Raw genomic sequence first — 18,760 nt, 5'->3', positions numbered from 1 at the left:
CACGCACACATTCGCTAACAGTCAACAGCTCAGTCATCTATCAGCAGTCACAACATGTCTTCCAAGTCTTCAATAATACTTGTTTCCCACCTGAAACCCCACTTTACACAGTCACAAGCACAAGTCAGAACACGTCCAATCCAATGATATGTACCCCTTGCATTGATTCTTGAAGAATATAACTTRTAAATAAATGTCTTGTGAGCTTAGTTCAACTGTCGTACCACATCAGAACCCAAAATATAAGCTTGTTTTACTCCAATGTTTGTAAACAAAGTAAATGCAAACAAACACTGTATAGCCTGAACACATGGTTAAAACTATCATTTTAATATCATGGATRGTCAGTCCTTGCATCCATAGAAYTTGAGTGGTAACATTTCTCCAACCCCATGCCCCTGTTTTTGACTGAAACAGTGGTGGGGAGAACGCTTTGTTATTGTTTCAACTACTGATTGCCGCTATTAGTCAGAGTTATGTGTTATGTCATGCTTATGACGACTCCAAGTATATGCTTAGAGTTCAACACGGTTGCAGTTATATGTTTACCTTGCGTAACCTTGTCTCTGGGGGTCGTGTTTGTGACCGTTCCGGAGCATAGCTGATTAATTACCGCTCTATTTTCATCCCTTGTTTTTTCATCACTCTTTATTTGTGTCCCTCTCTCTCTCAAATTGCAACAACACAACAGCGCAACATGGCTAATTAATCAGAGAGCCGGCCTAGATACAACACAGCAACGCTCATTTCTCTCCATCCCTGAAACACTCGTCTCTTTGTGCACAGCAACGATAGCTGATGACCCATTTCAGATTAGCTTGTTCATTACACTTGTATTATGTTGACTCTTCCATTTTTACAACTATATTAAAGCTAATGCACGTTGGGATACTGTCCGAGGATGAGCAAAGTGCACTTCTTCCAATGGAGTCTACATGGAGTCTGATCTGCATAGACCTACTTACACACTAGTTAGCATCTAAAGTGAACATCCACCGGGACTCAAGGCTTCTTTAATCAACGTAACATGAATGTGAAGGTGCACGTGGTAATGTACCGTRTATTTCTGCCACATGAAACATGTTACGTTTGGTGTAAATCTGATGTTTGGACATTGTAACTGTTTTAGTAAATAAGTATGTGCTTCATTATACCGTTATAAATGCTGAACATTGCACTACAGAAAACATGAATAAAGCTGATGTGAACAACCACAGGTAACCACCAAGTTCCTTACCACTCTACCAAAGAAAGTATTGTTGCTGGTATAGGAAGTTTCTGTTCCAGTACTGCAGACACTGACAGCTATGAGACGACTGTAGCAACAAGGGGCCCGTAATTCATCCGCTCCGTTCTACTTTAATAGGCTCGGGCTTTTTCTTAGGACTCCGGTTGGCTTTTCCGCTTTCGTTCAGCAGGAAGCTGTCCGGCAATATGACAGCCTGGAAAATAGGTTGTTGGAAACGCAGGGTAAGGAGGGAGGGATGGGAAATGGGGGTGGTTTAGATAGTAAGCCTCTACAGGAGATCTGGAAGCCCATTTGATGTTGTGGGGAAGATTTGCAGCCAGCGCCATACCGTTGTCACCCTATCATACATTTCCGTTGTTCTTCATATGCCAAGTTAAGGATCCAGCTTAACTCAAAGCTGCTTCTTCCCCGTGTGTATAAGAGTACATATATTTTAACGGATGAGGGATTCCAAGAGAGGAAGTGACAGAGAGAGCGATCTGGAGAGGGAGATCAGGGGAAATACAAAAGAGAGAAGGGAAAAGGGAAAGGATAGAGAAAGCCTACATGAAGCTCACAGAAGAGGGAGAAGCAGAGAAGTAAAGTGATGGAGACAGATAGTTAGAGACAGCAGGCTAAAGTAAGAAACAGAGTCGATACGTGCATGTCGGATGGAAAGATGAAGGAGAGAAGCAGAGAGAAGGTTATGCGTGTGAGATGGAACGAAGAGAGATGAACAGGAGAGAGAGCAAGCACGAGAGACAGGAAGCCCTCTGATGACAGAATCTCCTCGGTGGATTAGTCTGTCTGTCATCTTTGCTGTATGGATTATCCGTAAATGAACACAGAGTGTGACATGTGCATTGACAGGGATTATTTTGGAGAAGTTTATGAGGACAGCCATGTTTTGGGGAAGCCAGTAAACATGGTCTCTTTCTCTTGGTGTCTGAGCTCTCCCCTAAGCATAGAACATATTCACATTTACATACATCATTGCTCCAAATTCCTTTTTGGTTTCTCGTGTTAACAAGAAAGGACAGAAAGGGAAGAAAGCAGAATTATCGAGGTTGACCACTGCTATGTAACTCACATTTCACTGTGGTAGATGTCAGCTATTAATATAGCATCAGCGCTGACCATACTAGTCACACAAACCATTATAAGGTCTACCCTGGAGTGTGGATTGCTCCCCCATGTGGAACTGGCGCATTATAATACAAACTGCATTTTCCATTCCTCTCTTCCTTGCTCTGAAATGACCCCAAGTATTTCTAAAAGAGCTTGTGGCAATCTGATTTGTGTGACATGGATTTCTTTATCGATGGTACAGATGTTGTTCTCTACAAATAAAGTAACAATCAAGAAAATGGCTATGGTTTCCAAAGTTATTTGTATTTCAGTTCTAATTATATTCTCTCTCACTCCCTCTCTCCAATTTCACCTGCCTGTTATCTCTCCATCTCCCTATCTCTCCCTCTGCCCTAGTGATGGAAGTTTGGCCACCAAGCAGGTCGTTTTTCTTCAGAGACCTGTCCTTCCCCGCAAGAGGGGGGACTCCAAGGTGTGTGACCTCTCATTCCTCCTAGTGTTTGTCTTGGCACATGTGGGTCGGCTTGCAGCTTGTTCACTAGCCAGAGCAGCGCTCCAAGGCCAACATCAACCCTCCCCATACCACACTTCTTTTTGTTTTCACATAGATAAATATGCACACTGCCGGTCAAATGTGAATGAACCCCTTTCTTCTTGAGATATGAGCCATTCTGTGGTAACCACGTCAATGCATGTTGAGAAAGAACTTTCCATTTGACCCTAGATTGTACTGATATAACCTCTAGATTTGACCTTTGTTCTTTGTGGAATAAATCTATSCTGATATTGTCTGTGACCTGAATTTAAACTCTGGTCACCATTGGCAACCAAACTGATGGGCAATAACCCTGGTAGAGTGGGGCAGAGAATGATAATGTGAATGTTTGTATGCAGGAAATATGCTGTTTGCCTCAGTATACTGTAAGTCTCAGCTAAAAGAGGGTCAATGGAGGSAATCTCAGAAATATTACCACCCATATTTTCTTGTTTGGTCTGTACCCCTGAAGGCACCAATCAATTCCATTGAAATTACCATTTCATTCCCCACAATGAGAATCATTTTAATTTGTTCTTTCCAAGTTTGCTATTATGTCAATTTCCAACGGTCTGTCTGTCCATCCTTAACATGGCCAATAGAACAGCAGTTTAGAGAAACCGTCTTACACAAACATCCTGTCTTTCAGAAACTGATATTCAAAAGCAAGTCCAACAAGAACTCTGTTAAAGACGCGTCAAAAAACAAGAAGAAGAAGAAAAACAAGCAATTGGCAGCAGAGAAAGATCTGGAAGATTCCAAGATTCTTGATGATGGGGAAAAGGTGCTCAAAGAGGAGAGGAAGGTGAAGGAAAACAAGGGGAACAAAAAGGAGAAAGTGAAAGAGGCGGAGGTAGAGACTGTGTGTAAAGAGGGTGGGGATCCCTGTGAGGTGGAGGAAGAGAAAAAAGTTGAGGCAGAAACTGAGGAAGGGGTAGAAAGCGGGGTAGAAACTGGGGAGGAGAGAGTTGGAGCTGCAGGAACAGATGACAAGAGCGACAAAGAGGGGAGAGTGCAGGAGAGAGAAGAAGCAGGGGCAGAGACTGAGGAGGAAAGAGATGGAGAGAGGGAGACCGTGGAAGAGAAAGAAAATGGGGTGGCAGTTGATGRTGAAACCGAAACTACCAAGGGTTCAGAGGTGGAGGTGGAGACCAAAGAGCAAGGGCAGAAAGAGAAGAAAGGGGGAGGAGCTGAAATGGAAGTGAAGGAAAATGGGGTTGAGACTAAGGAAGAGACAAATGGAGGGGAAGAGAATGGAGTAACTGAGAATGTTGACGTGCAACAAGACCCAACTGACCAGGATTAACATTTAGTGCAGGAGGTGCAAAAGGCAGTAAAAGATGATGGACAGATAAAATTGACCAATCAATGCCCCGAAGAAAGTCAAAGGTCGGATGTGTAAACCTCTTCAGACCACAGCAGACATCACACCTAAGGGTTCTCCTACCCATCAATCATGTACCTACGAAACATCATAACCTGAGATAGGGGCTCCACAAAGTCCCCATTACCCCCTGGAACAGCCTAAATTGCTGCAACATCCTCCTACCATGTAATCACTCTATCCTCTGCAGCATCTCTCCACAATGGACACATCTCTACCACAGATGGACACACACCMGTCTCTCTCACAGCCTCAGACTGATCCTATGCCTACACATAGTGAACGTACATAACTGAGAATGATGCGCAGGATACTAATGTACGAGAGTCACTGCATATAATGGACAAATTGATGGAACCAATGGACCTTGGGTCTGAAGAAACACAGACTTTAACCAGGCAAACTCGCTTGTCCTTATTTGTACAGTACCATAGTGGTACAGTTACTGTATGTCACATGGGTTTAGATGAGGAGCACTGTGGGAAATGTAGTGGCTGTTGTTGCGACAGGCAATCCAATGCAAGGTGAATGGAACTTGATTTACTTTTAGCACATAATGTAAAGTACTACAGATGATGCTGATAATCGCTTTGATTCTTATAGTAGGTATGAYRCATTCGCCTTGCATTCCRWATGTGTCAWTATCCAAGCCAAGTMAAGKGTTTGATAATGGAGTAMATCTCCATTGAATGTGTGTGGGTTGAGTGGAAGTGAAGTGTGATGAGAACCAAACTTGGAAATGTTGAGTCAACTTTGAGAGTTTACACACGTTTGATTTTAATAGCTTTTCCAATCAATGGTCATTAAAAAGTACTTGGCAAGTATGAGGGCAAGGTTATGGGCTGTGCCATGACTGGATGTTCAAGATAGAAACGGAGCACAGAAGAAGTAAAAAWAAAAGATGATTGAGCAATTTGGAATAGCTATGTTCGAATTGTCATTTTCCATTGACTTTGCTTTAGTATTTCACCTCAAGCTTTTAAAGCACCTCTTGGCGGTGTCATTTCTGACCATACCAAAACCATAATGTAGTCTTTCAAGGTATCATGTTGCTTTTCATTTTAAAGTGGTGCTGCATCGATGCTGTGTGGAGAAATCATTAACCGGCTAATGGACTTTGTCAGTGGGGTGTCAGTCAAGTCAGACATTTCTAATGGGGGTCACTTACGTGGCTATTGACAGTGGAAAACCTCACCTCGAAAAATAACAAATAGCACTTCATCTGGATTGTGATTTTCATAGGGATTGATTTTTCTTGTGCTGCAGTTGCTAAGCAAAGTCTGTAGAAACCTGTATGTTTACAGATGAATATAGGCTTGTCGCCGTTTTGTAGATGTGGTATTTTTCTGAATAACCGACTGTTCTGAAATGTTCATCTCAATGGCAGATGTATTGTATAGAATAGAATTCCAAACTGTGACCAGGATAGCCTTATTGTGATACTGGGCCTAAATCGTGAAGTACAAATGTCAGAAGTTTCAGTGTTATAGCCTGAGAGGGTTGCTACAATCAGTGTTTGAAGGTAATACGAAGGTAAGTTCAGTGTTCTCTGTTTTAGATTTGAACGGGAGGTAAGGAATTTGGCTTTAACAGGTGTTGTTGATTTAAAGGGTAAGTTTCTGTTTTTGATTTGAAGTTAGCCTCAGTGTATTCTGTCGTGCTAACGCTAGCTGAAGTGTGCTTTCTAACGCTCATACTGGAGCTAGCTACCTCCTTAGGCATATTGGGGATTTGTAGCTATGGAGTCGTCATTGGCAACTTTTTCCACCATATGGTCCATGCTGTAGGCGTGAGGTCATTACTAATGGCCAAGTGGTCAGGGGTCATGTTTGAACCATATTTGATGGATTTTCCACAGCTGCGACTTGTTCAAGTAGAAAGGAGTTTGCCCACATGTCAAATAGCAGATTTGATATGAAGTCAGGATCTTTTTTTATTTTGTGATATTATCTGTGGTATTGTTTTTTTCCAGCGACACTTCGCTTTAGGCGATTATGAGCTTTAATAAGCACTTGTTGTATTCAACATATTTTATTTAGCTTTGTGGGTCACAGCTAGAGAGAGAATATAAATGACTTGTCAGTTTTAATATTTGTGTGGCTAGGACAAATATGAGTAAGAAATGTAAATCTAAAACACCCCTCTGTGATAACTGTAGAGATTATCTGGAAGCTGAGACAGATTTCCCCATTGGCTTCTTATCAAGTAATTTTTTCTCTTTAGATTTAAACAAATCGCTTTTTGCCCGGATATAAGATCATGTAGGACTGTCATATTTGCTTATTCATACATTGTTTATTATGTGTTCATCAGTTCTGTTGTTCATACCAATTTGAGTCTTTTTTTTTTATATCTGTGATCCTTGCTCCTTTGTATATTATTTTACACGGAGACAATACTGCCTGTTCAAGTACAATGTACATCAAGTTATGGTAGGAAAGTGTGGAAAAATACAGCCAGGAACTATCAGGTGATCTCATCCTTTACATCATTGTATTTTAACACCTACAGCATTCCGGTAGGACACCATTAACATGGACAACTGTAACCTCCACAGAGTTGGGTCAAATGACACCAGGTCCTGTATCCGTTTGTATTACCTGGGGAGTCGTGAACTCCATGCCCTCATCTCTCRTGATAAGAGATGATTTGTGATTGTACATTTGCTCAGCTTGGACATAAGTAGACTCTGGGGAGAGTGGGTAGACTACATTTTTCCTGGTACTGAAAAACAAGGATATGGAGAGAAAGTGAAGCAGGATCTGGCACTTCATCAGTTAAATGATGCTGAATGTTGTTTACTTACTCTTCCTTGACGATCCCTCATCCTGTGACTAACTAACCTCAGCCTTGTCTAGACCAAGCGCCTCCAACCCACTCATGGAAAAAAGGTAATCTACTATTTCCTGTCTTTATGTAACCATAATTGTCTAAAGCTCAGCAGTCAGTGGCAGTGCAAATGTTCTTGATAATGCTGTGCAAAATGTGTGTTCCAGGGTTCATTTCCTGTGTGTTATGATGTGAAATGGACAGATTAGAAATGACAGAAACATGATACAGTAGGAGGGCAATCTCTTTATGTTGTCACTTTAGCTTGCTCGTGGCCTCTGGAATTGTATTGTTAGGTTTCATCTCCGATGTTACTGTTTTCATCACCTGCGCTGCCATTTTGAATGTTGAGTGTCTTTGGTCATCGGCTACCGTCACGCACTGCAGTCTTTGTAAAAACGAAGGTATTCTTTGTATTCGCTTTTCATGGAAATGTCCACATCCCTACTGTTCATGACTGTACAATTTGTATATTATAAAATTATTTATATTTAATGTGCACCTGTGGTGTTTTATGTTTCTAGGGGAATTCTGAAAACCAATGCATTTTGCCATGTTTGGGGTCATTCCTAAACTCAAATCATTACCCAACACTACACATTTCACTCATCAGTGGTCTTTCAATTTTCAAGTCTCTTGTAAAGCTTTATGTGCAACCTTCCATGTCTTAGATTCCGTAAACACTAAAATGCACCATTAGACATTAGAATCACATGGGTGGTTAAACATGACATTGGCCAGTGAGAAAAACAAGCTGAGACATGTTTTGTTCAGGTTCAGCTCTAAGTGCCCGATTCACTCTCAGAAAATCTATTATTTTTTTGATTTATTAAGCACTTCTCGGTAGTTGGTATCCATATTTACCGTATGCAGGTGTGTAACAAGCTTTGCAGGTGTGGCTACCTTGCATGCACTGAATAAATGTAATTCAACTGCTGAAAACCCTCCCACTTGCTGGCCAACAGATTTTCTCATGGAGTTTTCATTCAGAAGGGTTTTCAGTACATTTATCTAAAGCCATCCCATTAAATATGGTGTACCTTTAATTCAAATTTTCTCGACAGACACTGAGTGTGCAAACAATTGGGAACACCTTCCTAATATTGAGTTGCACCTCCTTTTACCCTCYGAACAGGTTCAATTCATCAGGGCATGGACTCTACAAGGTGTCAAGTGTTCCACAGGGATACTGGCCCATGTTGATTCCAATGCTTCCCACAGTTGTGTCAAGTTAGCTGGATGTCCTTTGGGTGGTGGACCATTCTTGATACACACAGGAAACATTTGAGCGTGAAAAACCCAGCAGCGTTGCAGTTCTTGTCACACTCAAACCGGTGCGCTTGGCACCTACTACCATACCACGTTCAAAGGCACTTAAATATATTAGTCTTGCCCATTCACCCTCTATATGGCACACATACACAATCCATGTTAACCTTTCTCCTCCCCTTCATCTACACTGATTTTTGTGGATTTAACAAATTACATCAATAAGGGATCATAGCTTTCACCTGGAATCACTTGGTCAGTCTGTCATGGAAAAATAAGGTGTTCCTAATGTTTTGTACACTCAGTGTAATTGAGAGAATTGGTTCAGAATGGGGATTAATGAAAAAGACATCTTAATACACACATATTTATCTCCTTTCCACCACCAGTTAGTAGATTTTAAAATACTCTGATCTTGTGTATTATTTAGGGTTAGGAAACTATTGTCATTTATATTTACAATCCCCTTATCCAAACGTCTTACTCATTTACCTAGCTCTTATCAATTTGTAAATGACAGTGCATGGAGAATGGTGTTATTTCTATCAGGGGAAGAAATTAAGTAGATGTTGTTCCACTTGGAACTGACAGGTTGCTTGACCTTATTCATTGTTTCGTCATGTGTAAAGATGGTGTAATTATGAGGGAATTAAGTCGAGGTTAGAATACGGCATATCTGTAGACACACCTCCACCACACCTTCATTTATTTGATCCCCACCCAAAATGAATAGCGGTTGAATAGCATGCTATTCTCAAGTTCAAGGTCAGAATACCCGTAGAGAGAAAAGTGCATAAAAAGGGAATTACATTCCATTTACACATGCTTAACTCGGGTCGGAATCGGCCCCCRAATGAAGGGCTCTTGTAGGTTGGCCTTGGAGTGCTGAAAGAATGTAAAGAGGTAAATGCAGAAAACGTCAGTCCCTCACAGTCTACAGTATAAGGACTCTCCATTGTTGGATCAGGCTGGACCTGAGTGCTRTAGCTATGCGTTTACAGACAATGTCATTTTCTTAGGGGGCACAAGGGGTAAAAAAACAAACATAACTATTGTTTCAAATCTGTCGTATCTACTTATTATATTTTCAGTACCATGAAGGGGTCACAGTTGATCAGATGTATAGGCATTATGCTGCTGTATTAAAATACATTACATGTTCATAACTCATGGTAATGATGCTCATGAAAACAAGCGTATTTACGTAGAGTTTCGCGGTCAGGGGTGATCTATACATCATGAGAGCTAGGATCCCTGGGGAGGACAGGGTCATTATAATGAGGGCTATGAAACCACAACCACATCATATCCAGGGTGTCCACTAAAGGAAGCATTATTAGATCTTAAATGACCAAGGGGATGAGGTGGACCACTAGAGCGTGTCAAAAAKCCTCATTTCCATCCTGCAGTTGTAGTATTGAACAACTGTACTTATGGCCTAAAGCGCTGTGGCCCATGGGGTTTACCACTAAGACCTGAACTGATGTTTGGTTTGGGATAAAACTGCTGAATGTGGCATACTGAATGTCTGGAGTATTTTGGTAATCTTGTTTTAAGATCTGAATTTATCAGACTAAATATTTATATTTGTATAATGATACGCCAAGATTAATTCAAGGAATATCATTCTGTGCCCAGAGGGCCATAAAGGTTAATTGATTTACTGCAAACTGTAAGAGGACATTCAAACTGATCACTTAATCATTTCTGTTCATCTACATTGTGTATACTGTTATTTTTACTGGTTTTCATGTAGTTGGTTCTGTCATACCCCTTAAACTGAACTCTGGRCCTCGAAGCCAGCACCATTGCTTTTTTCCCATTGTTCCCCTCTTACCAGGAACTGATTTAGACCTGGGACACCAGGTGGATGCAATTAATTATCGCGCAGAACAGAAAGCCAGCAGGCACCGGACCTCGTAGGGTAAGAGTTGAATACCCCTGTGTCATACCATCCATCCACTGAACCATGTCAATTCACCTCTAAGATAACACTGCCATCTAGTGGTCATGCCAGTCACCTGCTCATCTGGTTGGATGTACCTACCCCTGATGCTGCTTATGGCGCAAACAAATGCATATTTTGTCTGCATTTAAACACTTCATGGTCTTATAAAGTCCCTTTCAAAGTATCAACACACATATACAGATGACCTATGTCATCACTCTTTACTATCACTCCAATCTAACCCACACTAAATGAAAGTATTGTGTACCAAGAGGCAAATAAGTTTGAACATAACTTGGGAGTTCACCAGAAGTTTACTCATTAGCATGAAAGAGAAACTCCAGAGCAGTGAATTATGGGTCGTTATCAGTATGCCTCCATTGCCTCATGTTTGAGTATCTGGTGAAAACCATTGCGGWGCAGCTTGATAAAGTCACACGGTCCTTTTTCTCCACTCACACTGCGTTTGCAGATTACCCACTCACACATTAACACAATTACCTCTGTCTATGCCAATCACCGCCTTATCGGACACCGACAGGCCTTTAAACTGTAAATTAATTAATACCCCTTGTCATTTCTTAATTAGCTCTCTTTCTAGGAGGAGAAATGCGTGTGTCAGCACCTCCATTTTGTGCGCACTTGTTATGACTTTGCTTTTGAGTTTATTGGTTCATTAGAGACGCTCTATGAAAACATGCTGTTCTCATGCTGATGAGGATTTCAGTGCGCATTGTGGAGTGATCTGGGGGGGGGGGGGGGTTCTTCAGCTTCTTCAGCTCAGATGAGCGGGTTATATTCAGTAGGAGCTAATGTCATTTGTTTCAGCCTCACTGAACAAAGGAGCCATAAAGAGACAGTTGAATGATTTATTAGGTTTTAACCAGTGGTAGATTCAGATATTGGGTGTAGATTGGCTTGAATGGACCATGGGTCAGTGCCTGTGTGTTGACAGGTCTGGGCTGGTTGGTTGGTTGAGATTGRTCCAGAAGAGGTATCTCCCTCAGATKATTACTGTGARGATRAGACAAAAGAACACAAGAGGGATAGAAAATGAGTGATACACTTTAGTGTTCCAGAGCTGCCATGATATCAATATCATACACAAGACCAACTCATTCAGACCCTCTATGATAAATGATCCGGTGTCACAACCATCTTCTCACCTGCTGGAGTTTGGCGCAACAGTGGAAGCGCACGTCATTGAGAGATGAGTCATCCAGACCGTACTGGTATTCCTCCATCTTRGTCTCGATGCCACAGATTCCTCCATCGCCACAATCCTGGCTCCAAAGGCTGTACTCGCCGTAGTCCAGGCCGGCGCCTGTGAGGGTGGGGTTGCTGCTGCAGCGGAACCTGATGTTGTTGGCGGCTGTGTCGTCACCGAACATACCCTGGTGGAGCTCCACACGCAGCTGGAAGGAAGTCAGCACACCCCTGGGACAATACTGAGGGTCCGACCAGTCACCAAAGCTGGGAGAGGAAGAAAGGGGGGAGATAGAGGCATACAGAGGGAAGATGTGACATGGAATAAGGTTTCACCATCACAGCAGTCTGGAATGAGGTTTGACCATAGCRGTGAGACAGAGAGAGAGAGAGAGAAAAGAGGCCCATTATGTCTTATCACTGCAGTTTGAAGATGCAGGGTTTAGCTGATAAGTTGATGTCTTCTTTGGGCAATGAAATAGGATGACAAGAGGCATGTTATAAACTCAGCAAAAAAAGAAGTCCTTTTTCAGGACCATGTCTTTCAAAGAATTCGTAAAAATCMAAATAACTTCACAGATCTTCATTGTAAAGGGTTTAAACACCATTTCCCATGCTTGTTCAATGAACCATAAACAAATGAACATGCACCTGTGGAACAGTCGTTAAGACACTAACAGCTTACAGACGGCAGACAATTATGGTCACAGTTGTGAAAATGTAGGACACTAAAAGAGGCTTTTCTACTGACTCTGAAAAACACCAAAAGAAAGATGCCCAGGGTCTCTGCTCATCTGCGTGAACGTGCCTTAGGCATGCTGCAAGGAGGTATGARGACTGCAGATGTGGCCAGGGAAATAAATTGCAATGCCCGTACTGTGAGACTCCTAAGACAGCGCTACAGGGAGACAAGACGGACAGCTGATCGTCCTCGCAGTGGCAGACCACATATACCGATCCTGTGCAGGTGTTGTTACATCCGAACATCACACCTGCGGTACAGGATGGCAACAACAACTGCCCGAGTTACACCAGGAACGCACAATCCCTCCATCAGTGCTCAGACTGTCCGCAATAGGCTGAGAGAGGCTGGACTGAGGGCTTGTAGGCCTGTTGTAAGGCAGGTCCTCACCAGACATGCCTATGGGCACAAACCCACCGTCACTGGACTAGACAGTACTGGCAAAAAGTACTCTTCACTGACGTGTCAGTTTTGTCTCACCAGGGGTGATGATCGGATTTGCGTTTATCGTTGAAGGAATGAGCGTTACACCGAGGCCTGTACTCTGGAGCGGGATCGATTTGGAGGTGGAGGGTTCGTGATGGTCTGGGGCGGTGTGTCACAGCATCATCGGACAGAGCTTGTTGTCATTGCAGGCAATCTCAACGCTGTGCGTTACAGGGAAGACATCCTCCTCCCTCATGTGGTACCCTTCCTGCAGGCTCATCCTGACATGACCCTCCAGCATGACAATGCCACCAGCCATACTGCTTGTTCTGTGCGTGATTTCCTGCAAGACAGGAATGTCAGTGTTCTGCCATGGCCAGCGAAGAGCGCAGATCTCAATCCCATTGAGCACGTCTGGGACCTGTTGGATCAGAGGGTGAGGGCCATTCCCCCCAGAAATGTCCGGGAACTTGCAGGTGCCTTGATGGAAGAGTGGGGTAACATCTCACAGCAAGAACTGGCAAATCTGGTGCAGTTCATGAAGAGGAGATGAACTGCAGTACTTAGTACACCAGATACTGACTGTTACTTTTGATTTCGACCCCCCCTTTGTTCAGGGACACATTATTCCATTTGTTATTCACATGTCTGTGGAACTTGTTCAGTTAATGTCTCAGTTGTTGAATCTTCTTATGTTCATACAAATATTTACACGTTAAGTTTGCTGAAAATAAAACGCAGTTGACAGTGAGAGGACGTTTCTTTTTTTGCTGAGTTTATGTCATCATCACTATAGTTTGAAATGCGCTTTTACAGTTAAACCTGTATCTTAAAAGGAAATATGATTATCTCCAATTGTGTCTACATTGAGCAATGTGATCGGTCGATGTGAGGAATGTTGTTCTAGTCTGTATTTACAATCCAGTGTGAGACTCAATGGTGTACAAGAAGCTCATATCTTCGTCCTTAGCGCAGATCAAGCGAATGCCATTCAGGGCAGTGTCGTCCAGACCGTACTGTTCGGACTCCACCTGAGAGAAGGTTAATGGACATATGCTAGCATTAGCTCAAACAAAAGAAGAATGGTCTCTCATGTTTGGTAACGGATCAACAACACAAATACATTTTGATTACATCAAATTTAGGATTTGAATGGAGTAGGATTTATTTTATAATTTTTTTAAATGGGCTGTCCGAAAATAGGCATTTTGACCACAGAGGACTGGAATTTAATCCATGAATTGACTAATTGAAAGAAATGCTATCCAAACGGATAGATGTGTTTGAAATGTATGAAGGAGCACTTGCTTACCCGGAGCATGAACCCAACGGCAAAGAACTTGTCGGGACACATCTCGGGCCAGGTCCAGTTCCCAAACTGCTCTCCATTGGGCACGGTGAGGAGGGAGGTGTAAGGCCTAGCGCTGTACTGAATACCAGCATGCTCCACATAGGGCTGCTCCTCAGGCAAGGTAGGTAGACATGACCCAAGGGCCAACACAGCCAGGAAGGACAGAGCGGTGAACAGAGGGGTAGTCATGTTGACAGAAGTCAGTCTCATCCACAGAAGGGATGGAACAAAGACAGTGAACTCTTATAACCTTCCTCACTCATGCCTCCAAATGGTGCCTCCATACTGTTATCAGTATTGATTATTTACAACACTGTGGTCTGGCCATGGGAAGAGGCAGGTGGTACTAGGACTTCGAGTTAAAAATAGCAATACTGGCAGTGACTTCAAAAGCAGCTGGTAATGTTACACCTGCTCTTAATGAAGTGTCAATAATTTGTCATACCAAATTATGACCCATGTTGTATGTTAGTAATTTGACTGTTTACGTGCTATGACGTATTCTAAAGAAAACCTCTAATTGTTAGAAACCAGGTCCAACGCTGATACTATAAAACAGTATGTTGCCTTTCCATGCTATTATGTAACAAACTCTCCTAACCATTTGTTTTGCGTGACAGAGTGAAAAAGGAACAAGTGTTATTCGTGGTCTTTATCAAAATAGATCAGTTAATTTACATTGACTTCAACATTTTCATTTTCTTACCTCACATAAAGAGCCTTTCTGTTATCGCTGTGCATGTGCAGTCCCAAGGCAACTGAAGTAATCATTTTCATTCAGCAGGACTTGCATAATGAGTAGCTTTTTCCTCACGTTTGGTATAACAGAGCTGTGATATTTTAGGATTTTTTTGCTATAGTCGACATTCAAACAATTCTATGGATGTTAATGAGTCTACATTTCCAATTAAATAAAGACAGAAAAATGACCTTGTTGCATTTTTTTTATTTCACCTTTATTTAACCAGGTAGGCAAATTGAGAACACGTTCTCATTTACAATTGCGACCTGGCCAAGATAAAGCAAAGCAGTTCGACACATACAACAACACATAGTTACACATGGAGTAAAACAAACATACAGTCAATAATACAGTGAAAAATAAGTCTATATACAATGTGAGCAAGTGAGGTGAGATAAGGGAGGTGAAGGCAAACAAAATATATATATAACTTTAATATGTAAAAGAAGTTATAATAAGTAGCAATGGGTGGCGAAGTAAATACAATATAGCAAGTTTTATATAAAAAAACACATGGAATGTTGGTTTGCAGTGGATGAAATGGTGAAAGTAGAGATAAAATAATGGGGTGCAAAGGAGCAAAATAAATAAATAATTAAATAAATACAGTAGGTAAAAGAGGTAGTTGTTGGGCTAATTATAGATGGGCTATGTACAGGTGCAGATATCTATGAGCTGCTCACAGCTGGTGCTTAAAGCTAGTGAGGGAGATAAGTGTTTCCAGTTTCATAGATTTTTTGTAGTTCGTTCCAGTCATTGGCAGCAGAGAACTGGAATGAGAGAGGCGGCCAAAGAAGAGCGCATAACCTCTCGTATCCCCTGTATCTAGCATTATTGTCTGAAATGCACATCAATTACCTGCACATAAGTTAACATTACATACGTCCATAATTACCGAGCACCCTTGATAAAGAGGAGCAAAAGAAAAACAAAAAAGATATACAGTGGGGAGAACAAGTATTATGATACACCTGCCAATTTTGCAGGTTTTCCTACTTTACAAAGCATGTAGAGGTCCTGTAATTTTTATCAATAGGTACACTTCAACTGTGAGAGACGGAATCTAAAACAAAAATCCAGAAAATCACAATTGTATGATCTTTTAAGATAATTAATTTGCATTTTATGGCATGACATAAGTATTTGATACATCAGAAAAGCAGAAACTTAATATTTGGTACAGAACAATTTGTTTGCAATTAACAGAGAATCATACGTTATCCTGTATTCTTCGATACAGGTTTGCAAAACACACTGCAGCAGGGATTTTGGCCCACTCCTCCATACAGACGCTTCTCCAGATCCTTCAGGTTTCGGGGCTGTCGCTGTGCAATACGGACTTTCAGCTCCTCCCAAAAGATTTTTCTTATATGGAGTTCAGGGGGTCTTCGGAGACGATGGCTAGGCCACTTCAGGACCTTTAAGATGCTTTCTTACGCGAGGCCACTCCGTTAGCTTGCCCTGGCTGTGTGTTCGGGTCGTTGTCCATATGCTGGAAGACCAAGCCACACGACCATCTTCAATGCTCTTACTGAGGGACGAGGAGGTTGTTAGGCCAGAGATACTCGCGATACCAATGGCCCTCCATCCTCCCCTCAATAGGTGCAGTCGTCTTGTCGCTTTTGCCAGATTATAAGCTATCCTCAAAGAATGATGTTTTTCCACCTCCACATGCTTCACGGTTGGGATGGTTGTTCTTGAGGTTGTACTCATTCTCCTATCTTCCTTACTCTCAACAACACGTGCGAGTTGGAGTTTTTAGACCAAAGACAGCTCTTATTTTTGTTCATCAGACATCATGAACCTTCTCCCATTCATCTCCTTGGATCATTCCAGAGTCATTGGCAATACTCACTCAGAACGAGGGCCTGGAGCTGCGTGGTCTGAGACAGGGGGATCTGAGCGTGCGCTGCAGGATTTTATCTATGATCGGATAGTGTGTTCACTATAGGTTTTCTTTTGAGACTGTGGTCCCAGCTCTCTTGCAGGTCATGACGGCAGGTCTGCCGTGTAGTTATGGGCTGATCCCTTCACTTCCTGCATGGATTCTATTGATGCCCACGAGGTGAGATTTCATGCATGGAGCACCCAGACCGAGGGTGAACTGACCGTCATTCTTGAAACTTCAACTTCCATTTCTAAATAATTAGCGCCGAATTCCAGTTGTTGGCCTCTCACCAAAGCTGCTTGCGACCTATTGTCCATGTTGCCCATCACCGACGCCTTGTGGCAGGTCTACATTTTTATCCGCTGATGTCGCTTACACAGCATCAATACTGGTCTAGGCCACATTTGTGGAGAGGTTGAGAGTCTGTTTGATTATGAGTGGTGTGGACAGGTGTCTTTTCTAACATGGTAACAAGTTCAACAGGTGCAGAGTTAATAACACAGGTAATGAGGTGGAGAACAGGAGGGCTTCTTAAAGAAAAACTAACAGGTCTGTGAGAGCCGAATTCTTACTGTTGTTGGTAGGTAACACAACTTATGTATGTCATGCAATAAAATGCAAATTAATTACTTAAAAATCATTCATATATTGTTATTTTCTGGATTTTTTGTTTTAGATTCCGTCTCTCACAGTTGAAGTGTACCTATGATAAAATTACAAGACCTCTACATGCTTTGTAAGTAGGAGAACCTGGCAAAATCAGCAGTGTAATCAAATACTTGTGTCTCTCCACTGTATATATTTATATTAACACAAAACCTTAATTTAAAAAAATTCATTCTTCAATAGTCAGTTAAAAAAATAGATTTTGTTTAACAAGTAATACAAATCTAAAAAAAATAGAGCCAAAAAACTTTGGGTACTTTTTGTACTCCTGTTTTCAGTACTCCAGCACCCTGTCCTTGCAAGGATAACMGTATTTTTCTAAAATATTCTATGAGATTGGAGAACACATTGGGAGGGATCTTTTTTTTTTATAGGTAGGCCAGTTGAGAACAAGTTCTCATTTACAACTGCGACCTGGCCAAGATAAAGCAAAGAAGTGTGACAAAAAAAAAAAGTGTTACACATGGGATAAACAAATATACAGTCAATAACACAATAGAAAACCTGTATACAGTGTGTGCAAAGTGAGGTAAGGCAATGAATATGCCAATAGTGRCAAAGTAATTACAATTTAGCAATTAACGCTGGAGTGATAGATGTGCAAGTAGAAATTCTGGTGTGCAAAAGAGCAGAAAACTAAAAACAAATATGGGGATGATGTAGGTAGTTTGTTGGATGGGCTATTTACAGATGGGCTTTGTACAGCGATCGGTAAGCTGCTCTGACAGCCGATGCTTGAAGTTAGTGAGGGAGATAAGTCTCCAACTTCAATGATTTTTGCAATTCGTTCCAGTCATTGGCAGCAGAGAACTGGAATGAAAGGCAGCCAAAAGAGGTGTTGGCTTTGGGGATGACCAGTGAAATATACCTGCTGGAGCGCGTGCTATGGGTGGGTGTTGCTATGGTGACCAGTGAGCGGAGATAAGGCGGAGCTTTACCTAGCAAAGACTTAGATGACCTGGAGCCAGTGGGTTTGGCAACGAATATGTAGTGAGGGCCAGCCAACGAGAACATACAGGTCGCAGTGGTGGGTAGTATATGGGGCTTTGGTGACAAAACAGATTGCACTGATAGACTGCATCCAATTTGCTGAGTAGAGTGTTGGAGGCTACTGTGTAAATGACATCGCCGAAGTCAAGGGTCGGCAGGATAATCAGTTTTACAAGGGTATGTTTGGCAGCATGAGTGAAGGAGGCTTTGTTGCGAAATAGGAAGATGAAATTCTAGATTTAATTTTGAATTGGAGATGCTTAATATGAGTCTGGAAGGAGAGTTTACAGTCTAGTCAGACACCTAGGTATTTAATAGTTGTCCACATATTCTAAGTCAGAACTGTCCAGAGTAGTGATGCTAGGCGGGCGGGATGCATTTTGTTTTACTAGCTTTAAAGAGCAGTTGGAGGCCACGGAAGGAGTATTGTATGGCACCGAAGCTCGTTTGGAGATTTGTTGACAGTG

The 18,760-nt window shown here is 41.9% G+C and overlaps 2 protein-coding genes across 3 annotated transcripts in view; one reads left to right on the top strand and one right to left on the bottom strand.

Moving 5' to 3' along the window:
• Nucleotides 1–7,564, top strand: part of LOC111965145 (raftlin) — a 69,171-nt gene extending 61,607 nt beyond the window's left edge. For both annotated transcript variants that reach the window (XM_023989163.2, XM_023989162.2), the window contains exons 9-10: nt 2,714–2,789; nt 3,502–7,564. In XM_023989163.2, the coding sequence (XP_023844931.1) occupies nt 2,714–2,789; nt 3,502–4,158 (733 nt within the window). In that variant the 3' untranslated portion in view covers nt 4,159–7,564. The remainder of the gene's footprint in view (nt 1–2,713; nt 2,790–3,501) is intronic.
• Nucleotides 7,565–11,146: 3,582 nt separating this feature from the next.
• On the bottom strand, nt 11,147–14,210 carry LOC111964667 (vitelline membrane outer layer protein 1-like). The gene is made up of 4 exons (XM_070444016.1): nt 13,969–14,210; nt 13,575–13,687; nt 11,449–11,755; nt 11,147–11,296 (listed from the first exon to the last, which is right to left on the bottom strand). Exons 1-4 carry the CDS (start codon nt 14,194–14,196, stop codon nt 11,294–11,296), a joined length of 651 nt encoding a protein of 216 aa, XP_070300117.1. The 5' UTR covers nt 14,197–14,210; the 3' UTR covers nt 11,147–11,293.
• Between the last annotated feature and the right edge of the window lie 4,550 nt (nt 14,211–18,760).

This window comes from Salvelinus sp. IW2-2015, linkage group LG6.1, assembly GCF_002910315.2.
Source record: "Salvelinus sp. IW2-2015 linkage group LG6.1, ASM291031v2, whole genome shotgun sequence".
In the NCBI taxonomy this organism is placed as follows: domain Eukaryota; kingdom Metazoa; phylum Chordata; class Actinopteri; order Salmoniformes; family Salmonidae; genus Salvelinus; species Salvelinus sp. IW2-2015.
Note: the sequence above shows the minus strand (reverse complement) of the source record. Positions and strands in the feature narration are given on the sequence as shown.